This window comes from Malaclemys terrapin, chromosome 22 (genome assembly GCF_027887155.1).
Source record: "Malaclemys terrapin pileata isolate rMalTer1 chromosome 22, rMalTer1.hap1, whole genome shotgun sequence".
Lineage (NCBI taxonomy): Eukaryota > Metazoa > Chordata > Testudines > Emydidae > Malaclemys > Malaclemys terrapin.
This window is the reverse complement of record NC_071526.1, coordinates 8,226,968-8,254,952: the sequence shown is the minus strand read 5'-3', so window position 1 is coordinate 8,254,952 and position 27,985 is coordinate 8,226,968. Positions and strand designations below refer to the sequence as shown.

General features: G+C 43.5%; 1 protein-coding gene across 2 annotated transcripts; it reads right to left on the bottom strand.

The window, feature by feature from the left end:
* Positions 1-16: 16 nt before the first annotated feature.
* On the bottom strand, positions 17-27,985 carry YTHDF2 (YTH N6-methyladenosine RNA binding protein F2). Of its 2 annotated transcripts, XM_054011917.1 has the most exons (6): positions 27,754-27,985; positions 27,277-27,301; positions 26,563-26,642; positions 19,796-21,382; positions 17,335-17,420; positions 17-943 (listed from the first exon to the last, which is right to left on the bottom strand). In XM_054011917.1, exons 1-5 carry the CDS (start codon positions 27,778-27,780, stop codon positions 17,364-17,366), a joined length of 1,776 nt encoding a protein of 591 aa, XP_053867892.1. In that variant the 5' UTR covers positions 27,781-27,985; the 3' UTR covers positions 17-943; positions 17,335-17,363. The 2 variants fall into 2 exon arrangements, with proteins under 2 accessions (XP_053867892.1, XP_053867893.1); XM_054011918.1 differs by lacking the exon at positions 17,335-17,420 and having other exon boundaries at positions 27,754-27,973.

Sequence of the window (27,985 nt, the reverse complement as noted above, 5' to 3'; positions counted from 1 at the left end):
AACTGGACCACAGAAGTGATGCTCAACAGGATCTCACGTTTATTATTGAGAAGTGATTAATGGTGAAAAGAAAGGCAACGCCCATTCCTCATTGGCTTAACAAGAAACTGAAGAAACATATTCACTACACATTTTACAATATTTTTCGTTCAAAATTCATGTTCCTGTAAACAAAACAAGTTTTTACCACTGTTCTCAGCCTTTAAATCAAATTAATCCAGACTTAATCTGTAATCCATATAATGCACAAGAACAGAACATTTCTTAGGACTCCTAGTACTTGACTTTTGAGTAACAAAGGGTCAGAGGAAAACAAACCACCCTTAGACACAACCTTGGCAATAATTTCCATTCAATTCTTCCAGGCAAATAAACCCAAATAATTCATAAAATTCCTCCTCTTCCAGTCCAAGGAAAAAACAGTTCTTCCACTTTCTGCGGCGGATGTCCAAAAAAAGTCACAACTCGGTGTTCCAAGTGCAAATGTCAAAACCAGGGGGAAAGGAGGCACGAGGGAAGTGGAAGAAAGGGATGCAGCGGGGTTTAAAAATTAGAGAAAAAAGGCATATGCCACTTACGGACTTTCAAATCCGGAAAACATAGTAAAAAGACAAAAAACAAAGCATATGCTCTGAAATCACAACCAAAGCCAAAAGAAAGGGGACAGTTTTTACCTATACTCTACCTAGAAGGGATTTTTTTTTTTGTTTTTGTTTTTTTAGTCCTATGTCTCTTGTGACATTCCAATACTTTTTTTTTTTTAAACTGCAAGTTTGTAAGTTTTTTGTTTTAAAGTCAATGAAATTAAGAAAAAAAGTCCTAATTCTCTCTGGGGTGTTCTTTTTTCTCCTCTCGCTCTCTCTTTGAAAGATATCCCGGATGCAACCTCTGCTGCAGTCTCTGTGGGAAGCGTAGACTTTTACTTGACACGGCCTTGGCGTTCCTGCAGGAGAAAAGAGAAGGTGGTTAGTTTAGAGCAACTCTTGCAAAACTTCCATGGGTCAAGAGGGAACAGGATTTTGTTCACTACTATCTCATACACAGACCACGAAAACATAGGGCTGGAACGGATGTCAAAAGATCACCCAGTCCACCTCCCCACACTGAAGCAGGATTAGGGAAGGGATAGCTCAGTGGTTTGAGCATTGGCCTGCTAAACCCAGGGTTGTGGAGTTCAATCCTTGAGGGGGCCACTTAGGGATCTGGGGCAAAATCAGTACTTGGTCCTGCTAGTGAAGGCCGGGGGCTGGACTCGATGACCTTTCAATAGACCTTCCAGTTCTAGGAGATAGGACATCTCCCTTTAATTTTTTCCTGCCATGAGGGCAGGGGACTGGACTCGATCTCTCGAGGTCCCTTCCAGTCCTAGAATCTATGAATTCCTAAAACCTTCCCTGAGGGGCATTTGTCTACATTAATATTTAAAGGTCTATCTGGGTTATGACTGGAGAGGTCCATTATAACTAAGGTGAATCTGAGAAACAGTCCGTTTCTGTTCAAGGAGCAGGAGCTCATTTTAAGAGGGCAGCTGCACATGGCTAGTATGACTATGTACGTACATCGTATCGTGTGATGCCTCCCAGCTTTTACCATTTCCCCTTTAGAATAGCAGTTGCCACCACAACCCCTCCCCTCGCACCCTGCTCCTTTCCTCTCCCTACCCCCAGCAACATCTTTTGCAGACAGCAAGAGCAGAGGTCCTACCAGTCTAATTCATTAAAAAACAGCTCTCTCAGATGCAACCTGCTTAGATTCCTCCTGTTTTGTACAGCCTGCCAAGTATAATGAAGGGAAGTGGGACACAAACAAGGAAAGGGGGGAAAAGGGCAGCCAGTGAAGAGCTAGTGAAATAAACAAACTACTCACTGCTAATGTTCTGTCAATTAACTGGTTGGACACAGTCTGGGGGGCCAGGTAGAGGCAGCCACTGTGCTAGTTATCAGTGAGGGTTTCCAGAGCCTCACTGGTGGGGCGAAACAGGGCTCTCTTCCCCATTCCTGTAAAGGGATCTTCAGAAAGCAGTTCCCAAGAGACCTGCCTCCAGTTCTCAATCCTATCAGGCTAGAAACCAGTCTAGAGAGCGAGTAGGTAACAGTGGGGAGGAGGAGTGACCTGCCCTGGGAAAGGAGGGATTTGGGGGCTTTCAAGAGCGAATTGGCAGCAGGGGTCCATTTGCTGAAGGAGATCAGATACTCATTTATGGCTAGTGAGAACAGGAACTGAAAACCGTTTGTGTTCAGTCCCTCAGTGAACTCGGCACTGGCAAGTTGCTTGCTCAGGGCTGTAAAACCGAGCCCCTGACAGTTCTCCAACCACAGAATTCATGCCTCGTGAAGACTGATGATCCAGGGTACAATCCTTCATTTTAAACAACAACGCTTCCAGCCAACACGAACCGCAGATTCAGGCTGAGGTGGGATTGGTTCACACTTCACTTTTTCAAGGCAGACGGTACAAAAGAAGTGCAAATGGCATTGAATGGAGTGGTAAGCACTGAAACCTAAAGATGGCAATAATGAGAACAGCCGTGCTGGGTCAGACCAATGGTCCATCTAGCTCAGTACCCTCTCTCTGGCAGCAGCCAGGGCCAGGTGCTTCAGAGGGAATGAACACAACAAGGCAATTGGAGTGATCCATTCCCTGTCAGCCAGTCCCCGCTTCTGGCAGTTGGGGGGTTACCCACAGGGCATGGGGTGGTGTCCCTGACCATCTTGGCCAGCGGGTCTCAAACCCTTTTTACGGGCGACCCCTTTCACACAGCAAGCCTCTGAGTGCGACCCCCCCCATAAATATGTTTAAAAGTGTGTTTAATTTAACACCATTATAAATGCTGGAGGCAAGCGAGGTTTTTGGTGGAGGTTGACAGCTCGCGACCCCCCCCCCCCATGAATAACCTCACAACCCCGAGGGGTCCTGACCCCCCCCCGTTTGAGAACCCCTGATCTTGGCTACTAGCCATTGATGGACCTATCCTCCATGAACTTATGATTTTATAGACCTATCATCTCCCTGCTTAGTCGTCTCTTTTCTAATCTGAACAGTCCCAGTCCTTTTAAATCTCTCCTCACATGGAAGTTGTTCCATATCCCTACTCATTTGTTGCCCTTCTCTGCCCCTTTTCCAATTCTAAGAGATCTTTTTTGAGACGAGGTGACCAGAACTGCAGACAGTATTCAAGGTATGAACATACCATGGATTTAATATAGTAGCATTATGATCTATCCCTTTCCTAATGGTCCCTAAATCGTTCGCTTTTTTGACTGCCACTGCACACTGAGCGGATGTTTCCCGAGAATTACCCACGACTCCCAAATCTCTTTCTTACGTGAGAGGGGCTAATTTAGACCCCCTCATTTTGTATGTATAGTTGGGATTTTTTTCCCCCCCCATGTGCATTGTTTTGCAATTATCAACAATGAATTTCATCTGCCGTTTTACTGTCCAGTCTCCCAGTTTAGCGAGATTCCTTTGTAACGCATTAGAGTCAGCTTTGGACTTAACTATCTTGAGTACTGTGTATACTCCTTCATAAGCCGAATTTTTAGTAAAAAAGGGAAGCACCAGAGAAGGGGGTCGGCTTACGAACGGGGATAGAGAGGGAGAGGTGGGACACAGCCCCTCCCCCCCACAGAGGGGGCAAGGAGAGGCAGCACAGCCAGCAGAGCCAGAAGGGAAGAGGCGGGGCCAGAGTCTCTCCGCCCGGTCTGGCCCCCCGGAGCAGGCTGCAGCCAGGCCAGAGCCATCCTCCCCTGGCCCTCCCCAGATAAGGTGGGAAGGGATGGGGAGAGCGTGGGGGTCCTGGGCTAGGGGTAGGGTCATGTGGAGGGTGGTCACAGGGGTTACTCCCCTAACTCCCAGCTTCTCCCCTCCCAAAAATTTCCCCACCAGTTGCTGTCCCGGCCCGTCAGGGTAAGCAGCTGGCGCACCAGGGCACTTTGTTTACTCAGGTTTACCTCCGTGCCTGCAGACGCTCGAGGTAAACAAACCATCTCGGCCCACCAGCGGCTTATCCTGATGGCCCAGGAGCCAAAGTTTGCCAACCCCTGAATTATAGGGTCAGCTTATGAACTGGTTATAAAATTTTTCCATTTTTAACTTATCCATCCGGGGGTGGGGGGGGGTGTCTGCTTATAAACGAACCGGCTTATGATCAAGTATATATGGTAATTTTTGTAGTGTCTACAAGTTTTGCTACCTCACTGTTTGCCCCTTTTCCCAGATTTGTGGATACGTTGAGCAGCACAGGTCTCAGGACAGATCCTTGGGAGACCCCATTATTTCTCTCTCTGTTGTGAACACTGCCATTTATTCCTACCCTTTGTTTCCTATTTTAACCAGTTACTGAGCCATGACAGAACCTTCCCTCTTATCCCAGGACTGCCCACTTTGCTTAAGAGCCTTTGGTGAGGGACCCTGTCAAAGGCTTTCTGAAAGTTCAAGTACACCATATGGACTGGATCACCCTTGTCCACATGTTTGCTGACCCTCTCAAAAAATTCTACTATATAGATAAGGCATGATTTCCCTTTTTAAATGCAACGTTGACTCTTCCCCAACATACTGTGTTCATCTATGGGTTTGATAGCTTTGCTCTTTACTCTAGTTTCACACCATTCGTCTGGTACTGAAGTTAGGCTTACTGGCCTGTAATTGCCAGGATCACCTCTGGAGTCTTTTTTTAAAATTGGTGTCACATTAGCTACCCTCCCATCTTCTGGTAGAGAGACTGATTTAAAGCGATGGTTACACATCACCGTTAGTAGTTCTGCAATTTCATACTTGAGCCCCACCCAGTCCCTTGGGTGAATACCATCTGGTCTTGGGGACTTATTACTGTTTAATTTATCAATTTGTTCCAAAATCTCCTTCTATTGACTTCAATCTGGGACAGTAGAAAAATCAACTATTTTACTGCTGATCATTTTAACAGAAGCAGGTAGTTATTCCAAAATCCCCAAAGTACCTCCTATGGTTCTCCAGGTGCCAAATCCTCATCTGTTCCCTACCCAGCTGCCAAACCCCCACAACTTGCCCTTGACAACTGCTACACCACAATTATGCATTGTCAGGATAAAAATCGACAGTATATCGAAAAACGAAAGTGGAAAAGAGTAAATTACATTGAAATTCATATCAAAGAAACCTCAGTGGCTACTGCATTGATATCATTTGTTTTCATGTTGGATTCATTAACTTTTTAAATGTTAAATGCAGCTGCTGCAAAACTTCCCTCTGTGCTACTTCATAATCAAGGGGCTTTGCCACAGAACTTGAGTCCAGCTTACCACAAAGGGTTAAAAGAATCACGTTGGAGAGAGAGAGAGAGAGAGAGAGATGTTAATTTAAATCGACTCAAAGCATTTTTTTAAACATCCCTGACAATTTAACATGCAACGTCAATAAGACTACCAAAAATTTGCCAGCAGATGAGCTCTCCATGAACAATGATGCTCACATCCAGTTACTGATTGCCTCCTTTTCTCCACCTAGTCATTCCCCGTGATCTCTTGCTTCAAGTTCATTGAAAAAGTTGGCCCCCACTGAAACCATTCTTGGATCCAGTTTCTACCCTCAGCACTGGGAAAAGTTAACCATTACCATTCACCATCAACAACGGAAAATGATAGCTACACGTGTCTGGTTAGCCTCAGGCCTTCGTACCCCAGTACAACTCCCTGGGTCGAGACGCTTCGGCTTGGTCTACATTGAAAAAAGTTATATTGGCATAACTACATTAGTTAGGCATGTGAAAAACCACCCCCCGACCCACAGAGTTATGCCACCAAAACACAACTACGTTGACAGAAGAGTCCTTCCATTCATGTAGCTCATATCATCTGGGGAGATGGTGTTCTGCACTCTCAGAAAACTCCTTCTGTCACAGTCTGTCTTGACACTAGGAGATTCTGCTGGCATAGCCTCCACAGGGTAGACACAGCCATGTTTTGGTACAAGGGGGCCTTTTCTGATTTAGTTTATGTCGCTTGGAAAAAGGTTTAATCTAAATCTAACCAAACCACCCTTACATTGGAATAAGAGTGTCTGCACCCACTGGATAACCAGTAAAAGTTTTGTGCAGACGAGGACTAAGCGCCAATTTGCAACAATACATTTCCTACCCCCATCAACCAAGGATACAGTGAGTGGAACACCGCTTCAGTTTTAAAGCTTCTTCCCCACAATAGGCCTAGTCAACCCCTACTTCCCTTTCTCCACAGGACATCTGAGACAAAGCCCTGGATACTTACACGTTGCCTTTTAGATGAAAATTAGGCTAAGGTGGAGCAAATTCTGTTAATTAATATCTGCCATACAAATGGAGCAGACCTGAAAACAGGCAAAATCAAGAACCACAACAGATAACCAAAGCAGTTTTGATCCCTGGGTACCACGGTACAAATAAATAATAAAGCCATATGCCTGGGGGAAGCTGCAAATCGAAATGAAGTTACCAGGTCTTTCTCCTCCTCTGCCTCCTGGTTCTGAATCCAGCACGGTTCACTAACCAAGGACAGATGGCAATACGCCACACCCACTCAGGAAGAGGTCAACTGCATGAACTGAACTCTACCTTCTCAGGCACAGATGGGTTTTAAGCTAGCTGCAGGAATACACAGCCTTAGAACTGCCACCCCTCCATTGTAGCGTCAAGTGAGAGAGAGTCTCATCTTGTCCTGCAGATGGTGGCTGCAGTCCCTGCTGACCACTTCGACTTATTAGCTGACCAGACAGATCCCAAAACACGCGTTTAATGAGTTGCTTTGTCCTTCCCCTTCCGGGAAAGTAAAGCTACTCCAAAAGCCAAAGCATGGCACAAGGAAAGGAAGACAAGGGGTCTAAGAGGAATAAGAACATAGGAATGGCCCTACTGGGTCAGACCAAAGGTCCATCTAGGCCAGTATCCTGTCTTCCAACAGTGGCCAATGCCAGGTGCCCCAGAGGGAATGAACAGAACAGGGAATCACCAAGTGATCCATCCCCTGTCGCCCATTCCCAGCTTCTGGCAAACAGAGGCTAGGGACACCATCCCTGCCCATCCTGGCTAATCGCCATCGATGGACCTATCCTCCATGAACTTATCTAGTTCTTTTTTGAATGGCACAGGGGAGATGGAGCAAAAAAAAGTCACAGGATACAGGAACAAAGGACAACACAACCCAAGAAGTGTCCCAGAAATGGATCCTTCATGGAATCTGGAAAAAGGCCAGAGATGGAAGGAAGCAGACTAGATACGAACGGTTTAATTTCAGGATGGGGGATCGTACCGCAAGTTTCTCTCAACTGAATATTCAGTATAACAACCTGAAGAGGCTTGAAGAACTAGTGCCGCATTCTGGCGCAGAATAATCCCATTACTTCCCCCACTATTGCAGCTTCACAGAATATTTAGGGGGAGTTTCTTATAAAGAAATGATGTAGGGCAGCTATTTGCCCCGTTCAGATTTTTGGCTCATTCTGTTACCTGCTGCAAGCAACTTTTCCTTGCATGGCACAAGGATCTGGGTTTATGCTCTCATCCATGCATATGCCATGGAGGGAAAGCGAGCAGTTTCCTTCTACTCCGGTGCAACCACTTGGGGTCTGAAAGGCCAGTGTGTACTAATGTGAGCACTGCTCTCAGTGCTGAAGGAGATACGGGGCGTGATTTCATGCTCTTCATTCATGGCAGTTTTTTCTGTGCTTTTGTTTGTAGCTGAACGAGCAGTTTCTCTTGCATTTCCTTTTAGGAAAGGGGCCTTAGTCTAGAGATGACATCCCCTCTATACAATCCAACATAGTCCACGCCCTCATCCAAAGCAGTGGGACATCCCACCACCCACCAGGAGAGATGTCTTGCTCTCCAGGGGTTATAGAAGGTAATAAGTGAGTGCTGGACTATGAGAGAGAGGTAGGTAGGCAGATTTTCTGGGGTCAGAGATGGGGGTTAAGTGCTGTGTACCCACAACATCTCTATTCTTGTTTTTCCTCAGATCTCAGGAGTGTGGGGAATCCTGCTAAGCTAACACCCACGCAAAATCCCAGGAAAAGGGCTTGGGGCATGTGTACCTGCAGGTGTGAACCATGAGATTCTGCCCTTTGACATGCGAATCCCTGGATGACAAAAAATATCCACATTGCGTTTTATTAAAGTTGCCCTTGATCAACAAAGATTGGCTCAAGTATAATGAAAAGTAGAAGAAGAGAGAGGGGACAGACCAGGCAAAGCGAGAGCTGTGACGTGTCAGTGAAGGACGGGGAAGAGCACTGTGGGAATGCAATGGGAGGACTAATTGTACACAGTACCGAGCAACACAATGGATAACAAGAAAAGTATCCTTGCTCAGAGCAGGTGGAATAGACACCTATACACTTTTGCAAGCATGGCCGTGGACATGCTGTGTTTACAGATATCCTAGAGAGCTGAATCAAAATTCTCCATTCCAGACAAGGCCAGAACGTGATTATCCTGCATAATTAATTTCAGCCATGTCACCAGTTATAGGGAGGAAGCCATGATGTCACAAGCCGGCTTGTGACATTACTGAATGAATGGGTCTAGTGCAGCAATCGGATGAGAGGATGCAGTTTCCAGTCACACAGTTTGGGAGCCAATCCTGACAGGAGAGTAAAAGACTTACCTGAAAGTTTATAGTTAGCACCTACATACTATGACGAATAGCACATAAGAAATGACTGATACACAGATGCCAATACTATGTACTTGTATAGCACCTCGCAGAGGCTCTCACATTGATTTACAAGCAGCATTTGCTGTGAGGTAGGCAAGTATTATTCCCACTTTACGGCTGGAGAAAGATTTATCCAAGGTTACAAATAGGGACAGAACCTGCCACAGAACCCAGAACTCAACTGCTAGTTTCAGGCCCTCACCACCACACCAGTGATTGCCAAGCGTGTCAGCACACTTGGTGGTGGGCTGGTCACGGTGTTGTCCGATTTCAACACACTTTACTTTCCCAATGTTTTTTCCACATAAGCAGCTGCTGTAATGAGCACAAGGGTGTTTTGTATGCCTGAGTGGGAGAAGTGGTGAGACCTGAAACTTTTAGGCTGTGGGCTGCATTATGGAAATTGGAAAACCCTTACAATAGACCACGCTCCTTCCGCTAAGGTCATATGCACTGATGACTAAGTTCTGTCCTCTAGATACATGCATGCAACTGCAGCAGAGATCAATGGGAGATGTGCGCCCTGCCCAACAGCAGAATTCTGTCCCATCTTCAATAACGTTTGCTGGAACTACTGGGATTCTTTAAATCTAGAATCATTTTGTTCACTTGGAAATAAACCCTTTACGGCCTCCCATGTCAGATCATATGCAGTCCTAACCAAACTAACACGGTTTCAGGGCTTCCAAAAGTTATGCAACAACACAATGACTTCTGACTTGAACTAGAAATAAGAGTGATGTTTCTACCAATGATGTTTTTGCTCTGCCAGCCTTTCCAACAAGATCAGCTTAAAATGTGGTTATGGTTAGCACAAATAACTCACTGAAATAGCACCTTCTTACTATGCTTATCCGCTCCCCATGCAGCTTCTGAATCTTAAAATGCTCAGTTTATATACAAAACACAATATTTTACTACTGTTGGCACTGGAAAGCCAATACAACTGCAGAGGAAAGAGCTGCATCCTACCCTGACCTACACAGCAACAGAAACGCTAGCTCCATTCAGTCTGCAGATTTTTCTTGGTTTGTGACAATGGCTGAATTTTAGTTATTTATCACTCTGCACTCTTGTAAAGGAGCTCCTTAAAATACAAAAAAGTAAATATACTAGACATGTTGATAACCCCATGCTAGAACTCCTCCTGCTCCGATAGCAAATTAAAATTTAATCAAAATCTTGATTAAACAAGAAAGCCTAACAACTTGACCAGAGGGCAAGCAAAATGAGACCCATCTGTGGGATCATATGCCAAAGGAGGATATGTAATCAGTCCTGGAAATCTGAATTACAGGCACAGACAACCCAAGTGTTCCAGCAAATCTCAACTGCATCCGTCCGCAGGATATTGGAGAAGAGGGACTCTCTCAAAAAGGTCCACATCACAGACTGAAAAGCCAAATCACAGTATCAGGCTGAGTTTGCACATCCTGACAGTTAGAAAGGTCTTGCTTCAGCATAAAAACTGAGCACAACACCTAATGTTTGTCTAAGATGCTGATCACTCTGGTATCTAATCAACAAACGGCTATCAAGGCATACAGAGTAAATAGGGAACAGCAAGATGTCCTCTTTCAAGAGTGGTTGTAACCAAAACAAGACTAACCTATCGTAAGCACTTACAGAACCCCAACCACCACATGATCTGTGCATTTTAAACCCCAGCTTGCATTTTTATGTCAACCATCCAGCTTGGGAGCTAGGGTGTTGGGAGGGACTTCATGGAAGTCTTAGAAAGACTGCCTCTATTTCTGCAGTGGCAGTTACATGCTGTCAGCTGTTCCTGGTTGTCAGCTGGCTGGCAGACATGCTCAAATCCCTAACCCCCCCCCCCCCACCTGCTTTCAAGGCACCACCACGACGGATGCAATCTAGTACAAAGGACTAACTCTGCCAGTCTTCACACTCCAGATCAAAACGGCATTCTGAAGCAACAAGGAGTCCAATTTCTACAAACACTTAGAGGAACTTTCCTGCAGGATGCAGCTGCCCTGAAGCGTGTAACTTGCACAGGAAACAGAATGGTATGTGGTCCTAAAGCAAACAACAACATGCTACTGGACACCAACTACCCAAAGCCACGTCACAATGAGCTAGTTGGTCCTTTTCAGTGAACATGAGCATTTAGATCCCGTACAAAAACCCACAGGTAGTTAAGCTTTGAAAAATTTACCAGCACCCCTTACCCATCGGAAGTTAATACAAGTTATGGGAGCCTTCTGAGTGGGATTCCAGAGACATCTATTAAGCACCACTGGGCTTCCTACCTGGGCATGGTATTTGGACCCGAATCCCCTCCTGGCTTTAGTGTATAGGCAAAATACATTTGTAGCTTCCATTCCAAGATCCCGGAAGGAAACAGGATTCCCTATTCCCACACCCAGCTGTTAATAAGAACATTCCCAACACCCTCCTTCTCCCCCCACCATTTGGTAACTAGGTGCTACAGCTTTCCTGAACAGCCAAATATAAAAACTTACAAGAATCTCATTAGCTTTATTACTGTTCAGAAGGCTATGGGCAACAGCAGTGAAACTGACTATACTCTTGTAAGTTTCAAACTGTGGCTATTGGTGAGGCCTAGAATTTTTCTTCTACTGGCAAGTCCAGTCTTCTTCCCTTGCTCCAGTCTTACTTCATCAGATATTCTTGTGTATACATTGGCATGTATGTCATGACATACATGAGGCAATAATGGACTATTTTTTCAATTTGCTGGCGCTGTGCATTTGACAGCACTGTGTTACCGGGCAGTTTGACTGTTTCCCTGCTTGGGTCTTTCAAGGAGTATGGATCAGACACTTTCTACATGACTTACATGTTAAAGAGTTAAAGTCTCCTATCCCAGCTTTAATAAAGTCAATGGCATTTACCAAGAACCTTCCTTTGAATGTTATTGAAATGATTGGACTTAACAGTAAAGAGTAGAATTCACCATAACTTAAAACAAGGGTTAATGTGAAAAAGGTGCAAATGGAAGATAGCAAGTCCAAACAAAAAGACCTGGTATAACTCAAGGACTGTGTTAAGATCATGCCTGGTAAACAAGAAAATCGTAGAACTAAAAAATGAATGAACCAAAATTGGTGGGTCAGAAACTAGGTTTAATTGGTAAACAAAATCATGAGGGGATGGGCTACTCCACCCATCGCTCCCTTCTGGGGTTCTTAAATATTTTGGGGAGAAAAACTGGCTACTGAAGGAAGCTTCACCATGATGGCTGGTACCCCCACCATCTCCAGGGACCCAGGACCTTTGTCGCCCTGATTCCGAGACACGTCCTAGCCGGACCAGGCCAGACAGAGGGACCCAGATGAGCTCACCACCTTTACGGACTCTAGCTGAATCCCAACCGCCACCTGGGATGAAACAGCATTAGACTTCAACAGCAACAGCTCCAGCCACCTCAGCTAACAACTTCTCTTCTCCCCAGGCGGCCAGTTATTGCCATCTTTCATATTAGCTAAGAGACTATTGAACAAGGAGGTTTTTCCTTCTATACATTTTCTCCAGCTAAAGGGAAAGGGATACTGGATGTTAAAATGTAAATCTTAAGACTTTACATTTCAATTGCTTTGACTGTTTTTCCTTCTTTAACTTTAATAAAAGGTTAAAATGATTTTTAGAAATAATGTATTTAGCTTGCTTAGTATCAAGGCAAAGTCTTTGTATATAAAACCCCTGACCTTGTTTAACACGGTTTAATATTAACATAAACCAGTTACACCATTTATTCCATCTAATACATACAACATTATAGTACATCCTTGATATTTAATCTGCAATGATTACAGGAAAGTAATGCACCCTTGGTGCAGGCTTGGGATCAAATCTCACTCTGGGTCACATGAAATGGGTCCTATGACTTTGGCTGACTACATAGTAGAGAATGTAAGTGTTAGCACCACACAATTTGAACCACAAGATGTTCTGGAGAGTGAAGTTCACCCACTTCCCGGATTCAGAATCTCAATTGATGCGAAGCTAATAAAGCATTTGTTGTACTCATCGTCATACAATACAAATGCGACAGCCAGGTTTGAATAATACTGAAGTCTGGACAACTCTACATCCACCCCCATGGAGCCTGGACAACAAGTACTTCATTCTGTAAGCCAGAGAAGCTTAATATTCATTTTAAGATAAAGTCACAGACAACAGGCCATGCTGTCTCCCACTTCCATTAACCAGTTGATACCAAAATTCAGTTAATGAGCTCCAGTAAGGAGGGCAACACTCCCTAGGACTTTTATACAAATCTCTCTTTTTCCTAGGTATTTAAAAGGGAATCTTATGCCCTATGGACATATGAATTCCTACTTAGTTTTTTAGAGTTGCATAGTGTTGTCTTATAAACATGTCTGCACCCATGTATCAACCTGTTTGTGGCCAAAATATGGCCTGCTACATGATACTCCAGACAGCATGATCCTCAGGGCTTTAATTTCTTAAAGATCTACTATGATGCCAAGAAATTCTTAAAGGTAGCCACTTTATATAGGACCTATACTTTTGTCATTCTTATGACAGACAGGCCAGGGAGCACAGCAACCAATAACACCAATGCACACATAGAAAAGGAAACAAATGCCTTTTAATTTCAAGCTCAATTCGACATAGAGGACAGATGAGAAGGAAATTATAGTTTCTTTTCTTTTTATTATTTCCCCCCCCAAGTTCCTACCTTACTATTCTATTACAAACAATAGACAAGCAGCTAACACAAAAAACCGCTCAGCACTGCCCTTTTAATAAAGAAATTCTAACAGTATGAAACTAGAATTGCTGTCTGCATTTTGAGTGCTCTATAGAATGGCTCACAAAACCCCCAAATGCTGTTATTAACCTGATCAAATGCATTATTACATGACTTATCCTTCAATTAAAAAGCAGCACGCCGGGCAGCTACGCATTGGAAAGAGCAACAATCAACTCCCTCGTCTAGTCATCAGCTTGCATAACCACAATTCTTGTTAACCAAGACTTCCTTGGACAACTTTACTGCAGTAAAAGTGCAGTTGCACTATTTTATAGGACAAATGGTCCAGTTTTGTGCCACTGAGGAACTGGCTTATTAACTTGTAAGGCTGTAAGACTTACTATTACTACGAAGTACAACGGAGTACGATTTTAGAAATTAAGGCAGGGTTCTAATAACCGTAGCTAATATGCTCATACAATGACAAACTAAAGAGTACAAAAAGAATTCCCTTAAATTAATACTCGTCACCGGACACCTTACATAAGGGACAAAGCAAAAAAAGTGACCTGTCAGACAGAAAAAGATCGCAGGAATACATTCTAAGAACAAATAGAAACGTAGGGCTGGAAGGGACCTAAAGAGGTCACAAAGTAGCAGCCGTGTTAGTCTGTATCCTCACTATATGTTCCATTCTATGCATCCGATGAAATGGGCTGTAGCCCACGAAAGCTTATGCTCAAATAAATTTGTTAGTCTCTAAGGTGCCACGAGTACTCCTGTTCTTTCTAAAGAGGTCAGTCATCTAGCTCATGTAAAGCTAAACCTACTAAAACTCTGAATACAGGAGGTTCATGTGTTCACACACTAATACTTTCCTAGTTCTTCCTAGACGCTAATCAGCTTAAGTAGTGTCACCTGATCAATTATACTTCTTCACTGGGCAGAAAAAGCAGGCAGGAGAACACTACATATGCTCAGCTGCATTGAGCTTTCAGAAAACAAAACAGCCAACTGACATTTAGCTTCAGAGAAAAGAAACTTTCCTTGAGAAATTGCTGCTTCTCAGATTATTACAGCTAAGTTACCTAGAGTTCTGTAACACTGCCCTCCACCAATGGGCTATCAACCAGTGTTAGTAAGTTACCAACATTTCCCTAAAAAAACAAACAAAACCACCCACAACATTTTCCCTCCATGTATCAAAATCTCATGAAGTTTCTGGGGAATCCTCTTCCTAAAGCACTCCAAAAACATTCAAAGAACAGCAACACAAACCCTAAACAGCAGCACCTTTAACTTGAATTATTGGAGAGGGGGAAAATCGGACACCCACCACATTAAAAAGGTTTTCATTTTAGTTCACTGTGGTATTAACAGCTGATGCATGCAGCTTAATGTTTGTTAAAAACACAAATGCCAAATAAGATCATTTAAGGGAATTGAGACATATCGACAGATCAAGTTTACTTTGATCAATAAGGACAAAGACAACACTGAGGGAGAAAAGAAAAAAAAAGTCTTCTGCAAACTGTCCCTTGCCAATGTGCCCCTGCACTGTTCTGGAGAGATCACCTCCAGCAGAACAACATTCAATTTCCTTGGTCTCTTCATGGTGCTGCCAGTGAGGGTACCAGTTGTGATTAAGCAATTAGCTCATTGGAAAATGGCCTGAGATTAACTCATTTCATGTAGGCCATTCCCTGCTAGAGGGTAATACCTTTTGGTTACTCACAACGTGTACTGCATTTGACCGGGTGGCCTAGAGGTGAAAGGCTCTTAATCCGATTACCAATCCTAAAGAAACAATTTTAAACTTCTCATCTTGACAACTTCTAGGGATCAGCTTCACAAGCCACCAGTTGACTTTAACAGCCATTAAATCTTGTAGCTTAATGAGATTTATTAACTCGCTAAAACTCAGAGTACGTCTCTGCTACAAGCCTTACAGGGGCCCAGCTGCAGCACTGCAACTACCCCATTGTGGCACCGACATTTGCTACAAAGACAGAAGATGTTTTTCCTTCACTGCAGTATATCCATCCCCTTGAGAGGCAGTAGTTGGATCTATCCGACCCAGCTGTGTCTACAATGGGGGTTAGGTCAACCTAACTGTCACGCAGGATGCAAATTTTTTCACAGCCCTGAGCAATGTAGCTAGGTCAACCTAAGTTTTAGGTGTAGACCAGGCCTCTGTGTCATTGCAGTAACTAGAACTGGATTACTTTTCACAATCTAACTTCCATTTTGTTTGTACTAAGATGGCTTCTGGTTATTCTTATTTTACAGCAGAGGAAAGACACCCTTCTTCTAAAGGAGGAAGCATGTTTCTGGATTAGAGCATTTAAGAAAGAACCATAAGATTTCCCTCTTAAAAAACCCCACAGAATATGTAAGGCTCATTTATCAGTTTCAATTAAGTGCCTTGAGGTTGGATAAAAGGCATAATAAATGCAAAATACACATCAGCAGGTAGGTACTGAGACAAGTAAAGCAGTTTATCCATTTCCTCTATTATTGTATCATTGCAAATGTATTAACTAGCACACAATTTACAGAAGGCTGGAACCGGGACGTGCATTTCAGAACTTTAAAGGGTCATAGCAAGGATATTCAGCACTGGTACACCTATCAATTGACCTCATACTGGCCAGGTTTTTCAGGGGTTTTAGTACAAGTATGGTAGGTAATCTTATGACCCCTGGATGAAAGGAGCCATGTCAGTGCAAGCAAAAATTACTTTACACCATGAACTGCAATACCCAAGAAGACAGAAAAGGAAGTTCTAACTCTGTTTACTCAGAATGGTTTTATCATGTTCTACAGGATAACACAACAGGCATTAGGCAAGAGAACAGTAACAGAAGAATCATGAGGATCTCCACCAATCTTTGGAAAATACTTCCCCTCCTGCTTCTCCAGCCAACTACAAAACCAGAAAAAATACAAACGGTGTTCAACAAAAAACAAACAGTGCTTTAAAAGTGACCATAAAAAAATCCAGGTTAGTAAATGCAGATTTAACATTTAGTTGTTTTTCCACAAGTTGCCCCCCTCAAAATTGGCAGTGACATTTACCACTCAGTATTTTAAAGGAGGTTTAATATTCCTTCGAAGCATCAGGTGTCAACCAATGAGAAAAGAGAATACACTTCAGGAAATAACGGTCCATTTGGCAAATCTACGTCTGTTTTGAGATTGATAGATACATTCCGACACCCAAATCAATACAAGCTTGATTCTTACCTTCTGAAAAGTACCTTTATCAATAGTGAAGGAAGCACACTACAACACGCATTGTCACTGGAACTGGAGAAAGTAAACCTTTATGCAAACTCCTTTCTAAAGTCCACAGAACATGTGCACTGTTTACATGCAATTCATAATGCCAAGGCAACAGAACAGAGCTATAAAGCCGAGATCCAGTGCAATTCTGTAGAGAGCATTCATTTTACCTCCATTGCTTCTGAGTCTGGAATACACAAGATGTTGCCATTCCAATGTAAGCAGAATCTCATGAGACTTCCCTGTTAAATATGCATGACCACTTCACTGAAGTCAATGCAATACCTTCTAGAAACAAAGGGTTACTGCTAGTTTTAAAATATAAAATAAAGCAGTCCACATGCTGCAGCAGTCAGTGATGGAGTGTACTGTGGGAGCAATTGTCAAGGTCTTGAGAAGCCTGAAGCCAGCTTGAGAAGGACTATGTTGGCTATCAGCTTCAACAGTCTTGGATAGGAGAACATCGAACGGTTTGAAGGAAAATCTAATTCTGGATTGGAAAACAGAACAAAATCTAACTAAGGACAGGGAAGAAGTGGAGACCAGCATAAGAACGTACGTACAGCAGAGAGCGGCCCAGTGGTCTGTTCGTAATAGATTTAGACAAACTCAGCCTTTTAACTTCCCTTTATAAAGTGAAAGGACATAGCACAACCACCAAAGTAAAGTACCACTTACATGCCTGTTTAGATATGCTACACAGTGCTCTAAAGAAATCGGTCACTCCCATATATCTTGGATGCAGGTATTCTTAAAGGGATAACCTGAGAAACAGGAGAGAAAACACAGGGAGTCCCCAAAATTTTGAGAGGGTTAGGAGAGAGTACATTCATTAGTCACTCTGTGTAAGCTGCTCTGCAGAAACAACTGTAATAGAACAGCTTTGGCCAAGTTTGAAACCAAATGAAACAGTTGTAAGCTTGTTAAAAGTTAGGCATCAGCCAAACTTGGAGATGTTTAAGCTTCAAGGAACAAGAATGCAGAACATGTACATAGCACCATCTTCCACTGACTGTGACTGCAGAGACAAAGAGCCCTTAGCAATGGGGTTTCTTCAGTACAAAAGAAGTCTAACAGACCATGGACAGGCAGTCTGCGTCATTAACTGCTGCTGGGGCAGTGTTTTAAATTGGTATGTGAATCCTTTTCAGGTGGCCAGCTGAGGTGCTCACAGAATGCTGCCCACACAAGATTTGCTTTTGCCAACAATAGTCACAAGGCAGAAACACAAGTATCCATTTTATTAATGCCCAACAAAACTGGAAGCCAGGAACCAAAGTCTGCTGGTTCTCACTGAAGTGATGAAACAGTAGCCGAAGGAAAACCTAAAGATTTTCAAGGCTGCATCAGAAAGTGATCCGAAAGGTCAAGCTGCCCGAGGTACTGTACTGAAAATGACAGGCTAAGTCACTTCCTCCATACCAGACATAGGGCAGGGACCCAGAGCATATACCATAACAAAGAAAATGAGTCAGTGGTAAAAAGCAAACGTACTACTTCTAAACATACAGGAGTTCATTCCTTGTATCTCTGAAATTCATAGGCATGTTTAAATTCCCTCACAGGGAGAGAGGAAATAGTTTCCTTAACCACTTCTCTACTTGAGTGGTACACTAAGCTAACTCAAATGTAATGCCAAAAGGACTCTCCAATGTTCTAAACATCTTTTTCAGCTGCCATTCCTGCTCTTAGCATTCTCTGTCACTGGTAACTCTTTTTGAAGGAAGCAGGGGAGAGAAACTGCAAATACATTTTAAAAAAACTGAAGTTGAGGTTTAAACCAATTTAATTTCTTAAGATGCTTCTTGTATGGACCATTAGTAAGTTACAATTTAACCTTTTTAATATTTAAAAAATAGTCTAAACTTTAAAAATCTAACAAATTTTCAAATCTGTTTGCTGGGAACTTTCTGCACCTTTGCATTTGTTCTCAGGTCTCTGCTGGGTTCATCACACCCTTTCCCCCTCTTCAGCTGCCTCCCTTCCCCAAGATGTGACCTTTCCTTGCACTGCAAATTCTGTTGCTCTGCACACCTCAAGTGTGAAATGTACTAGGAATCCCACTTCCTGAAGATCTCCAGCCCACACTTCAGTGATCAGATTTCTTAACTTCTCCCTCTGCTGCAAGTTAAAACTTAGTCTGCTCTTGTCTGGTTGCTGCATTCTGGGCCTCAAATGACATGGCAGCTTTTAGGACATGAAACCACCCAGAACCTCCAAGCTGCCATCAAGTCTGGCCAAGTTCACACAATGTCAATATAACTATTCCAATGCGTTCCCACCCAGACTTACAGGTTTTCTGCTAAATGCTAGTCATGTTTGGTATCCCATCTCTGTATACTAGTAACAAACATTAAAATATTGTACTTGAAAAGGTGTGCCCTGTTACATTTGTTGTTCAATGATTGTCACACTGAATTGTTTGCAGCTTATGTTTTAGCTCTTCAAATACCAGGTGGGGGATTTCCGGTTGCTGGAACTAAAGAGGGCCTTACATAACTTGGCAACAAACCAGGAGCTGGTGCTAATTTTTAATTAGTGTTTTGGATCAAATAAGAGTTATATCCCTAAGGGGGGGGGGGGGGGGGGGAGTCATCCACAGGCAAATTCAACACCCTGATTTGTATCTAACTCAGTATGGATGGTACTTTAACTCCACTGGGAAGAATGTTTTGACAACTAAGATTCCACATTGCTTTGTTACATTATCATAGATTACCCGATTGCCTCTCTTACTGTAGAACATATACTTGGCAAAGAGGAGTCTTGACAACACTGATCAATTTTATTTTTTTAATCAGGTAAATTTGATACTCAGAAAAAAAAGTTGGACTTGCAGCACTGACTAGCGTCTAGGTTAGCGCAGGCTGGTGCCACATAAACTTCCCCACACAGCTCCACCAGAACATCCGTGCTGTTCTGCAGAACTCCCTCCTACTCTTGGTCCCATCCAGATCAGGAGCTGCCATACTAGATAGTGGGTTCATGATGTGGGGAAGTGATTAGCTAGGACTAAAGTGAGACCCCAAACTCACTTATGAGCGCAAGTCTCCAGGCTACTTCATTAGTCCATTGAACCACCTAGCTTCTCTATGCTTCCCCATCCCACAAAATTCCTGAAGACAGGCAGGCAGGTTACCTTTTTAACATTTTCCTCCTCCTCCTGGCGTTTCTCATAGTGTGAGAAGTCATCAAAGATGGAGGTGGTGTGCTTGTAGGTGGCAATGATTTTCAACACCTGCTTAGCCTTTTCCAGAGGCACTTCCTGAGTGTCCCTGGAGTTGGTCACTGGTTTATTCTCGTTATTCTCTAGGCGGATGTGCCGCAGCTGGCTGTTGGGAACGTCCTTCACAAAAATCCACCTGACATCAAAACGTCCCTTCCATTTGTCCTGGGACCACACACCTGCACATGTGTTGTAGTCCACAGCAGATTTCATTTCTGCCACTCCGCAGAAGTGACCACTGCCGTTGACGCTGAACAGTAAGTAAACGGGGCCTTTCCCGTTCATGGAGCGATAAGCAGCATCCAGTCTCTTGTTGCCGTGCTCTGTACTGCACCAGATGTTATATTTAATGGAACGGTGGATATCGTCCTCAGAGTAACTCTTAATGATGAAAACCCGGCCGTGTTTTGGGTTCCAGTCAAAATCCTTGGGGTTGTAGTTGTTGATGGACCTCAATTTCTCCAACACCGGGTGCGGCTCCGAAGGAGCGGAACCAGAACTGGCTTGAGATTGTCCCACTCCATTACCATCCACTCCGTTTTGACCAAACCCATTGCCACGGTTACGAGGTGCAACCCAGCGGGTTGGCTGAGTTGCCTGTTGCTGCACCGGTAGCTGGCCTGGCTGTGGTGGTGGTGGGGGCAGTGGCTGTGGCTGTTGCCCTGGAGAAGCCTGTACCACTGGTGGGCTGTTACTGATCTGTTGGCCCACCGGTTGAGGGGACACCTGGGTTGGCTGCTGACCAATATTCTGAACCAAAGCCTGGGAAGGCGCTTTTGCTACCGGCCCTTTGTTATCCCAAGTTCCAATATCCATGTTATGTTTTATTGGAGGCGGCGGAAGACTTGAACCTGCAATGCCATTCTTGGTCTTCAGCTTGGGCTGTTGTTTCGCAGGTTTGCTAGCAATATCAGCCCACGATGTCGGTTTTGGAGGAGCAATGGTAGCAGGAGGCAAACTGTTAGATGCCACGATATTACTGGTAATGGACCCGCTACCAACAGCAGAACCAACAACTTTTGGGACATTGCTTGCAACATCTGTGCTGCCCAACTTCAGTGCTGCCATCCCTTGGTCTATGGTATTCATGCCAGGAGCCTTATTTAGAGTCTCATTGGCAAAAGCAGACTGTCCGTCAATCATGGCTCCACCCAGTGAGCTTGGTGCATAAGCATAACTGCTACTATATCCAGAGCTTTGAGTGGACTGTCCCTGAGAACTGTTATTCCCCCAAGCTGAAAAGTCAATTCCACTTGGAAAGAAGTTAAAGCCATGCTGCCCAAGAAATGGAGTGCTGCCAAGGGCCCCTGGCTGCCCAAACATTGCATCTGGGAGAAAGTGAGGCTCCCCATTGCTTAGCTGTCCATAGGATGTTAAGTAGGGCATGGGTGGGTCACCTCCTGTAGACCAGGCAGCTTCGCCTAACGAGTAGGAGAATCCAATGGATGGACTGTAGTAGCTTGGCAAGTAGGAGTCAGACATTGCAGTGTATGCATTATTCTGCAAAACAAAAATAAGCACTGAATAGTTAGAATAAGCAGAACAAACCATCAAGGGGCCTGGAATAAAAACCCTTTTATTCTCTTCTCGTGCCCCACCCCTCTACCTCAGCTGTTCAAACATATTCAAAGCCTTCAGTAAATAGGCTTCGTGGCTTTCAAATGTATCCTCTGTCAAACGTGTATTAAAACAGTTTCATTGCCAGAAAGATTAAATATAAAGATTTAGGACACTATTCATCCCAAGATGTAGAAGCATGAAGTTTACAGATGCACCGTGTGGAACTGGACACCGATTTTATAGCATGAGCAAAATGAGCTGGAGCTGTTCAACATTTTATCTAGAGTACAAAGAATACCCTTCATCATTTAATACCTGCCTGACGCAGTGGGTTTTAAGGTGGGTTGTTGGTTTTTTTCTTTTTGGATGGGGAGCATTTTATAATCTGCGTGGTTGGTGGGGTTTTGGAAGAAGGGGATTTACAGCGGGGGGAAGGGGACCAATAAAAAGCACTATTAAAATTATGAATAACTCCTTAAACGGTTTTATTAAAGGCCACATTTGTTTCTATTGAAATTATCTCAAATTGATTATCCATAAAAATGTCTCCAAAGGTTAATATTAAGTGTTCACAAATATCCCAAGAACTTTAGAACCAACATGGAATTTACAGTATCATCCCCAAAACTCAAACTATTCTGGAGCTTCGGCCACACGTTATTAGTAACATACTAAAACATGGGATCACCTAAAGCTTTTCCAGAGAGGCCCTTCCAGCACAGCTACAGAGACGGACTTCAGGTTTGGAAAAAAAGCTTGCTGAGTTTTCTTCTCTAGATGTTTACATCCAAACAGCCCCTACATTACTACCATGGATATTTCATTTTGCAATTCGGAAACTTAACAGACATCACTAAGACTTGCTTACATGAAGATCTGTCATTTCATATTTAAGCCATACCACCAGGGAGTTCTTGCAGTAACACTAATGGGTTTTATCATCCAGTAATTCGAACCTGCAGCACACAGGTCTTAGTGCTACATGACAGTTTACATGACGATCCAATGCAGATAAGATGAAAGCCAGGTTCCGTTCCTGTTTAAAAGCTTGGCTTACATCGGGCACCACTCCATTTTTCATTGAATCATGCCTGTGGGTGCCAAGAGCAGTTCCTGAAGGACTTCGTGCCATATATGCATCAAAACCTATATAGGATCAAGATAGCTCTGCACACTAAAGAAACAGCAGTTCTGTCTCCCTATCTCTTTTTGAATTAAGTGAAAGTAACCTGCCTAGACTCAAAATTAAAAGAACAGGTTATATTTGGCCTGAAATTTATCTAAAATTAGTAGAAAATTAATTGTAAAGATACCAATGGAGACAGGTTTTGTTTTAAAAAATTCTCCTGAAGTTCTTGTCACCCAAACAAACATCATATCACTGGGCTACTGCTTGAAAACTGAAAATAAATCTGACTAGTCTATTTTCATTTTCCCAGCTGAGAAGAAAAAGATAAGTGGCACAATAAAAGTGAATTCATAGATTCCAAGACCAGAAGGGACCATCATGATCATCTAGTCTGGCCTCCTGGATAACACAGGCCATAGAACTTCCCCAAAATAAATTCTAGAGCAGATTTTTTAGAAAAACATCCAATCATAATTTCAAAATGGTCAGTGATGGAGAATCCACCATGACCCTTGGTAAGTTGCTCCAACAGTTAATTACCCTCACTGTTAAAAACGTATGGCTTATTTCAAGTCTGAATTTGTCACTTGCAATAATTTATCATTATACTCCTCTCGGCTAAACTGAAGAGCCACTTATTAAATATTTGTTCCCTATGTAGGTACTTGCAGACTAACCAGGTCACCCCTAATCCTTCTTCTCTTTGTTAAGTTAAATAGCTTGAGTTCCTTGAGTCTATCAGTTAGTGTGTTCGGAAGAACAGTTCTAATCGTTTAAGAGTTCGATCTTGCTAAACCTAACTCAGTGAATAGTCTTTACTTTAAAAGTTGATGGGACTATTTACATGAATGAGATGTTGCAGGATTGGGCCCTACCCTGTAGTGTGTAATATAAATAAGGATTTTTTAAGATGTTAGCTAAAAATCATACAATGTTCCTTTAAAGGATAGAGACTCTCTCCCCAGTTTCACAGGTAATTTAAAATACTCCAAGCAAGTTGGCCTTAAAAATATATAATGAAGACTACATTTAAAGCTGGGACCCATTCTATCCTAGGGATGAGATCTTTGGCTTGACAGATTTCTCCCATACAGTGCACACAAAAAGTGACACAGTCAGATCAAATTTGGTCCCTAATCAAGTCAACATATTCTCTTTTCACCCATTCTCTTATGTTTTGTCTCAAATTTTCAGGGGAGGGCTGGATTACAGAATAGACTGATATATTGTCTAAATCTATGTCATACAGAAGAGTTATATTTGTACAATAAACTTATGAACATACAAATTAAAATAAGGGTTAAAACAGTAAATTCAGAGAAGAGAGGTCTGACTGCTCAGTGATGAAATCCTAGCAATGTGCATACGGTTATTAAACATGAAGTCCAGTGCTTCTATCTCTCTCAAACTTGAGTGATGGAGTGTCACTGATTAATATGCAAACAGAAGTCCACCAGTATTCAATTCCCCTGGATGACTAATGCTTTTTGAAAAGCCCCCCCCCCCCCCCCCCCGACTCACTCTTCCTCTGCATTCCTCTCCCCAGGGATTAGAGTTCTAAAGACTTTTTAAAATGTTTAAGACTTACTAACTGTACATTTGAGCTTCGGAATACAAAGCACCTTAGTCAAATTTAAGGAGATTCAGTAGGTTGCCAAATTAGTTAATAGTGGCTCCTAAAATGGCAGCTCCCACTTGCTCCTGAATTAAAAAGTATGCACCTGTGTCATCTAGTTACCTAATGTTTTAAACATATTAGCTGGACTGCAGTTTCAAAATGCAGCCACCCCTCATTATTTGTATTACCATAGCCTCTAGGAGTCCTACTCATACGCAGTTGACTATGTTAGCAAACAATTTAATTTCTGAGGGCCTTGTATACATTTTCTGTCCCATCTTCCGATAACGAACCTTGACACTGTTTTCCTACCAGCCTGTTCCATTTGTTCAGGGGCACCACAGTCAACTCTGTGTGATTGTTTCTCTCATCTTATATGAGCTGACAAAATACGAGAGCAGGTGACAAACTATACAACATAGTGAGAAATGAAAGGAAATCATTCTAATGGGACTTCATTTTATTTGGAGCTAACCAGTTTTGTCTCATCTTTTATTTTTCTTGCTGAATATTTCAAGGGACACCATCAGTTTGAAATTTAGTCGGTTTCAAAGAGTCTTCCAGTATTATGCCAGCCAGTGAATTCCCCTACCAATTTTTGTAGTTCTACAACCAATCATTTTCCTATTTAAAAAAAAGGAGTTTTCCCTGTGTCCTGCGAAATACCATCACAGAGGGGAAAAGTGAGTGACTTATTAAATGTGCTTATTAAATGTTCCAAACAAACAAAACAAAAAAATATTGCTTTTCCTCTAAACTATCAGATATAGTAAATTTAGCTGTTTAGTTAGTAGGTAATAATTTCACACAGAAGTGCAACTTGTAAATTGAAAGTCTCTTTAAATGTTCAAAAACCCTTCAGAATTAGTAGTAGCAACTTCTATGACAACAAAAGTACTATCTAATGAAGTAGGCAGGGACATAGCCATCTGTATCTAGGAGTCTGCGAAATAACCTAAACATAAACACTGTCTACACAGATTCAAAACTAGGTATTTACACTCTTTCTGAGAACTAGACTCCTAAGTGACCTTACCAACCAGGTAGGCTGCTAATGATAGCAATTAAGTTCACTAGAGGCAAGGGAGGATGGGCACTGATTAAATTAAAAAAACAAGGAGATATTAGAAAGTCATACTTGTTGCAAATTAAACAAAGATAGAAGCCTATTTAGAATTCTCATGACAGGAGCCGATCAAATAGGTATCACTGTTTGAAAAAACTCCAACTATAAAAACGTGGTTGACAAAACTAAATGAATTGAGAAATGCAACAACTTATTGACTATTTTAGACTAACACCTGGACTGTTTGAGAACAGATGAGCTAACTGGGATGAACTGAAAAGTCACTAATACAGCTTAATAGGTATACCTACCATAACTGAGTCTATACTGCCTCAAGTCTGTCGTATTCCTTCATCTTTTATATATGTCACACAATACTCGTTTAACAGGATTAACAGTATAAGTTATCTTTATTAAGAAGCTAGTAACAAAAATACAAAAAAAAAGAGTGGTGAGGTCTCTGGTAGTGACAATTTCAGATTTGACTGCAACCTTTACAGCTCAGTTTCTAATTAAAGCTAAGGTTTCGTTTGCCACTGCCTTTTCATTTATCAAACCACCTAGTCTGGTTTTTGTAAAAAATAAAGCAAAACTAACTTCATGCATTTTCCAGTTTGCTTGGTAAAGAGATAAGAACACTGATAATATCCTCTCCGAAAGACAAGCCTCTAGAACATTACCACATTTTACTGAGATATTTCACATTGCCATATAATACAGTCACTCCTCATATTGTATAATCAACCAGAAATGAGTAAGGAGGTGACATGTCTTAAGAGTAAAACTGAAAGTTCAGAAATGATCACAAGATTTATGAATTCCTTTTACTACTTCTAGCATCATCAGAAGCACAACATTTTATGTTCAGGATAAACATTTTGGGGTTCAAATTCTGCCCACGGCTACATCTGTGCAACCCATATAAGTCGCAGAAGTGTTAAGGAGCATCTTTTACCCTTATGTTTGTTCCCCAACCCCAACGTATTTTTTTAAATTATTGCTGTTAAAAAAAACAATATTCATTGTAGCAGCCCTACACCTAAATAATAATATTTAATCAATTAACGAGAACTAATTACCAGAGTGTTTTCTACTCACAGTACTGCCTATTTACTGACAAAACAGAGTATTATTTTAACAGCCATAAAAAGCTAGCAAATGTCAATCTATGGGGTAGAGGAGAGGACTTAAAAACTTCAAAGAAAAGCCAAAGAAAAATTCATTTTAGTCAGTCACTGGCAGAAAATTAAGTAATTGCTTGGCACACCCTACCCCTTAACTAAAGAGATAAGTTTTGTGGTACTCACCGGCCTGGCCTGAGGACTCAAGTAGGGTTCAAAGTCATCATCATTTAACCCATCCTTCTGATGCACAGATCCATTTTGCACTAAGGACAAAATTCATACCCTTAGAAAGAACTCCACAATTCAAACAAGTACATGTATTAACCTAAAAGTATTTTTTGTATTATAACATCGGTAGTGATGTCACTAATGTCTCACTGGTTCTGAATGTTGCCGACTGAGCCACATTAATAAGGGTAAGGTCTCACACACACACCAGCATGGTCCTCTAAAGAAAATTTCCTCTGACCCACAATGGAAGCTAATCTAAGTTCCCTGATTCACTGACAATTACTTCTGCTGTATAGCTTCCAGACATGGCCTGCAGGCAGCTCCAATATATAAACTCACCTGGAGGCAACACAGAAGAGATGAGATTGCTAGAGAAATTCTTTTATCCCGATGCTGAGCTCCCAAAAGAACTTCGTTTCCCACTCCACTCTTATTTCCCATCTGATCCTTTAAAATCCCCATTTTCCATGCTCCAAGGAACCCCCCACATTCCTCACGCCTCCGCCCCGCAAAATCCTGCCCCCCTGCAGCTAGGCCACCACGGGAGCCCCACACGCTGCCTCCAGGCCCCCCGATTTACTACCACCACCACCCAGGGATCCCCACCCCCCACAAAAACAACATCTCCTCCCACCCGCGTCCCCAGGGGGCCCGGCTGCCTCTCACCTTTGTTGCCTTGGCCCTTGGGTCTCTGGAGCGGCGGCAGGAGGCGGCGCGGCGAGACATGGAAGAGAGAGGAGGGGACCGCGGTGAGTGTAGGGAAGAGGCACCGGGCGCCGCAGAGCCCAGCGGGCGGGAGCTCAGGAAGCGCCGGGGTGGGGGGGAGAACCGGGCTGGGTGGGGCCTGGCCCGGGGGGCGGGGGGGCCTGGCCCGGGGGGCGGGGGGGGGCTGGTCCCTGGCGGCGGCGCCCCGGGTCCGGGCGGCGAGGCCAGGCCCGGAGCCTGGCTGGCAGGGGAGGCCCCAGCCGGACCCGACCCCGGCGCGGCCTGGCCGCAGCCTCCCCGCCCTCGCCCAAGAGCCGGCGCGGCCCTGACCCGCCGCAGGGCTGGGGGAAGCCAACGCCGCCCCGCCGGGGCTAGGCCCGAACCCGGGGCCTTTCCCAGCTGCCTCCCCCGAGCGCGGCGCGGCGCGGCGGCCGGTACCTGCTCCAGGAGGCTGCTGGCCGACATGGCTCCGATCGGGCTCCTGGCGGGCGGCGGGGGCGGGCTCCGGGCTCCTGGCGGGCGGGCGGCGGCTTTGTCCGGGGAGCGGGGCGCAGGCACCGCGCGGCTCGGCTTCCTGGCGGACTCTGACTCGCCCGCCCGCGGCTGCTGCGGCTGCCTGCTCGAGCGACGCTCTAGCCAGCGCCTCGCCCCTTCCGCCAGCGTCTATGGC

Excerpts from the sequence above, each read along its gene's own strand:
- YTHDF2 (XM_054011917.1), bottom strand. The coding sequence starts at position 27,780 with ATGTCGGCCAGCAGCCTCCTGGAGCAG. Across the intron at positions 27,302-27,753 it reads CCAGCAGCCTCCTGGAGCAG|AGACCCAAGGGCCAAGGCAA; the intron begins GTACCGGCCGCC and ends CCGCCGCTCCAG. Across the intron at positions 21,383-26,562 it reads TGAGTCCTCAGGCCAGGCCG|AATAATGCATACACTGCAAT; the intron begins GTGAGTACCACA and ends TTTGTTTTGCAG.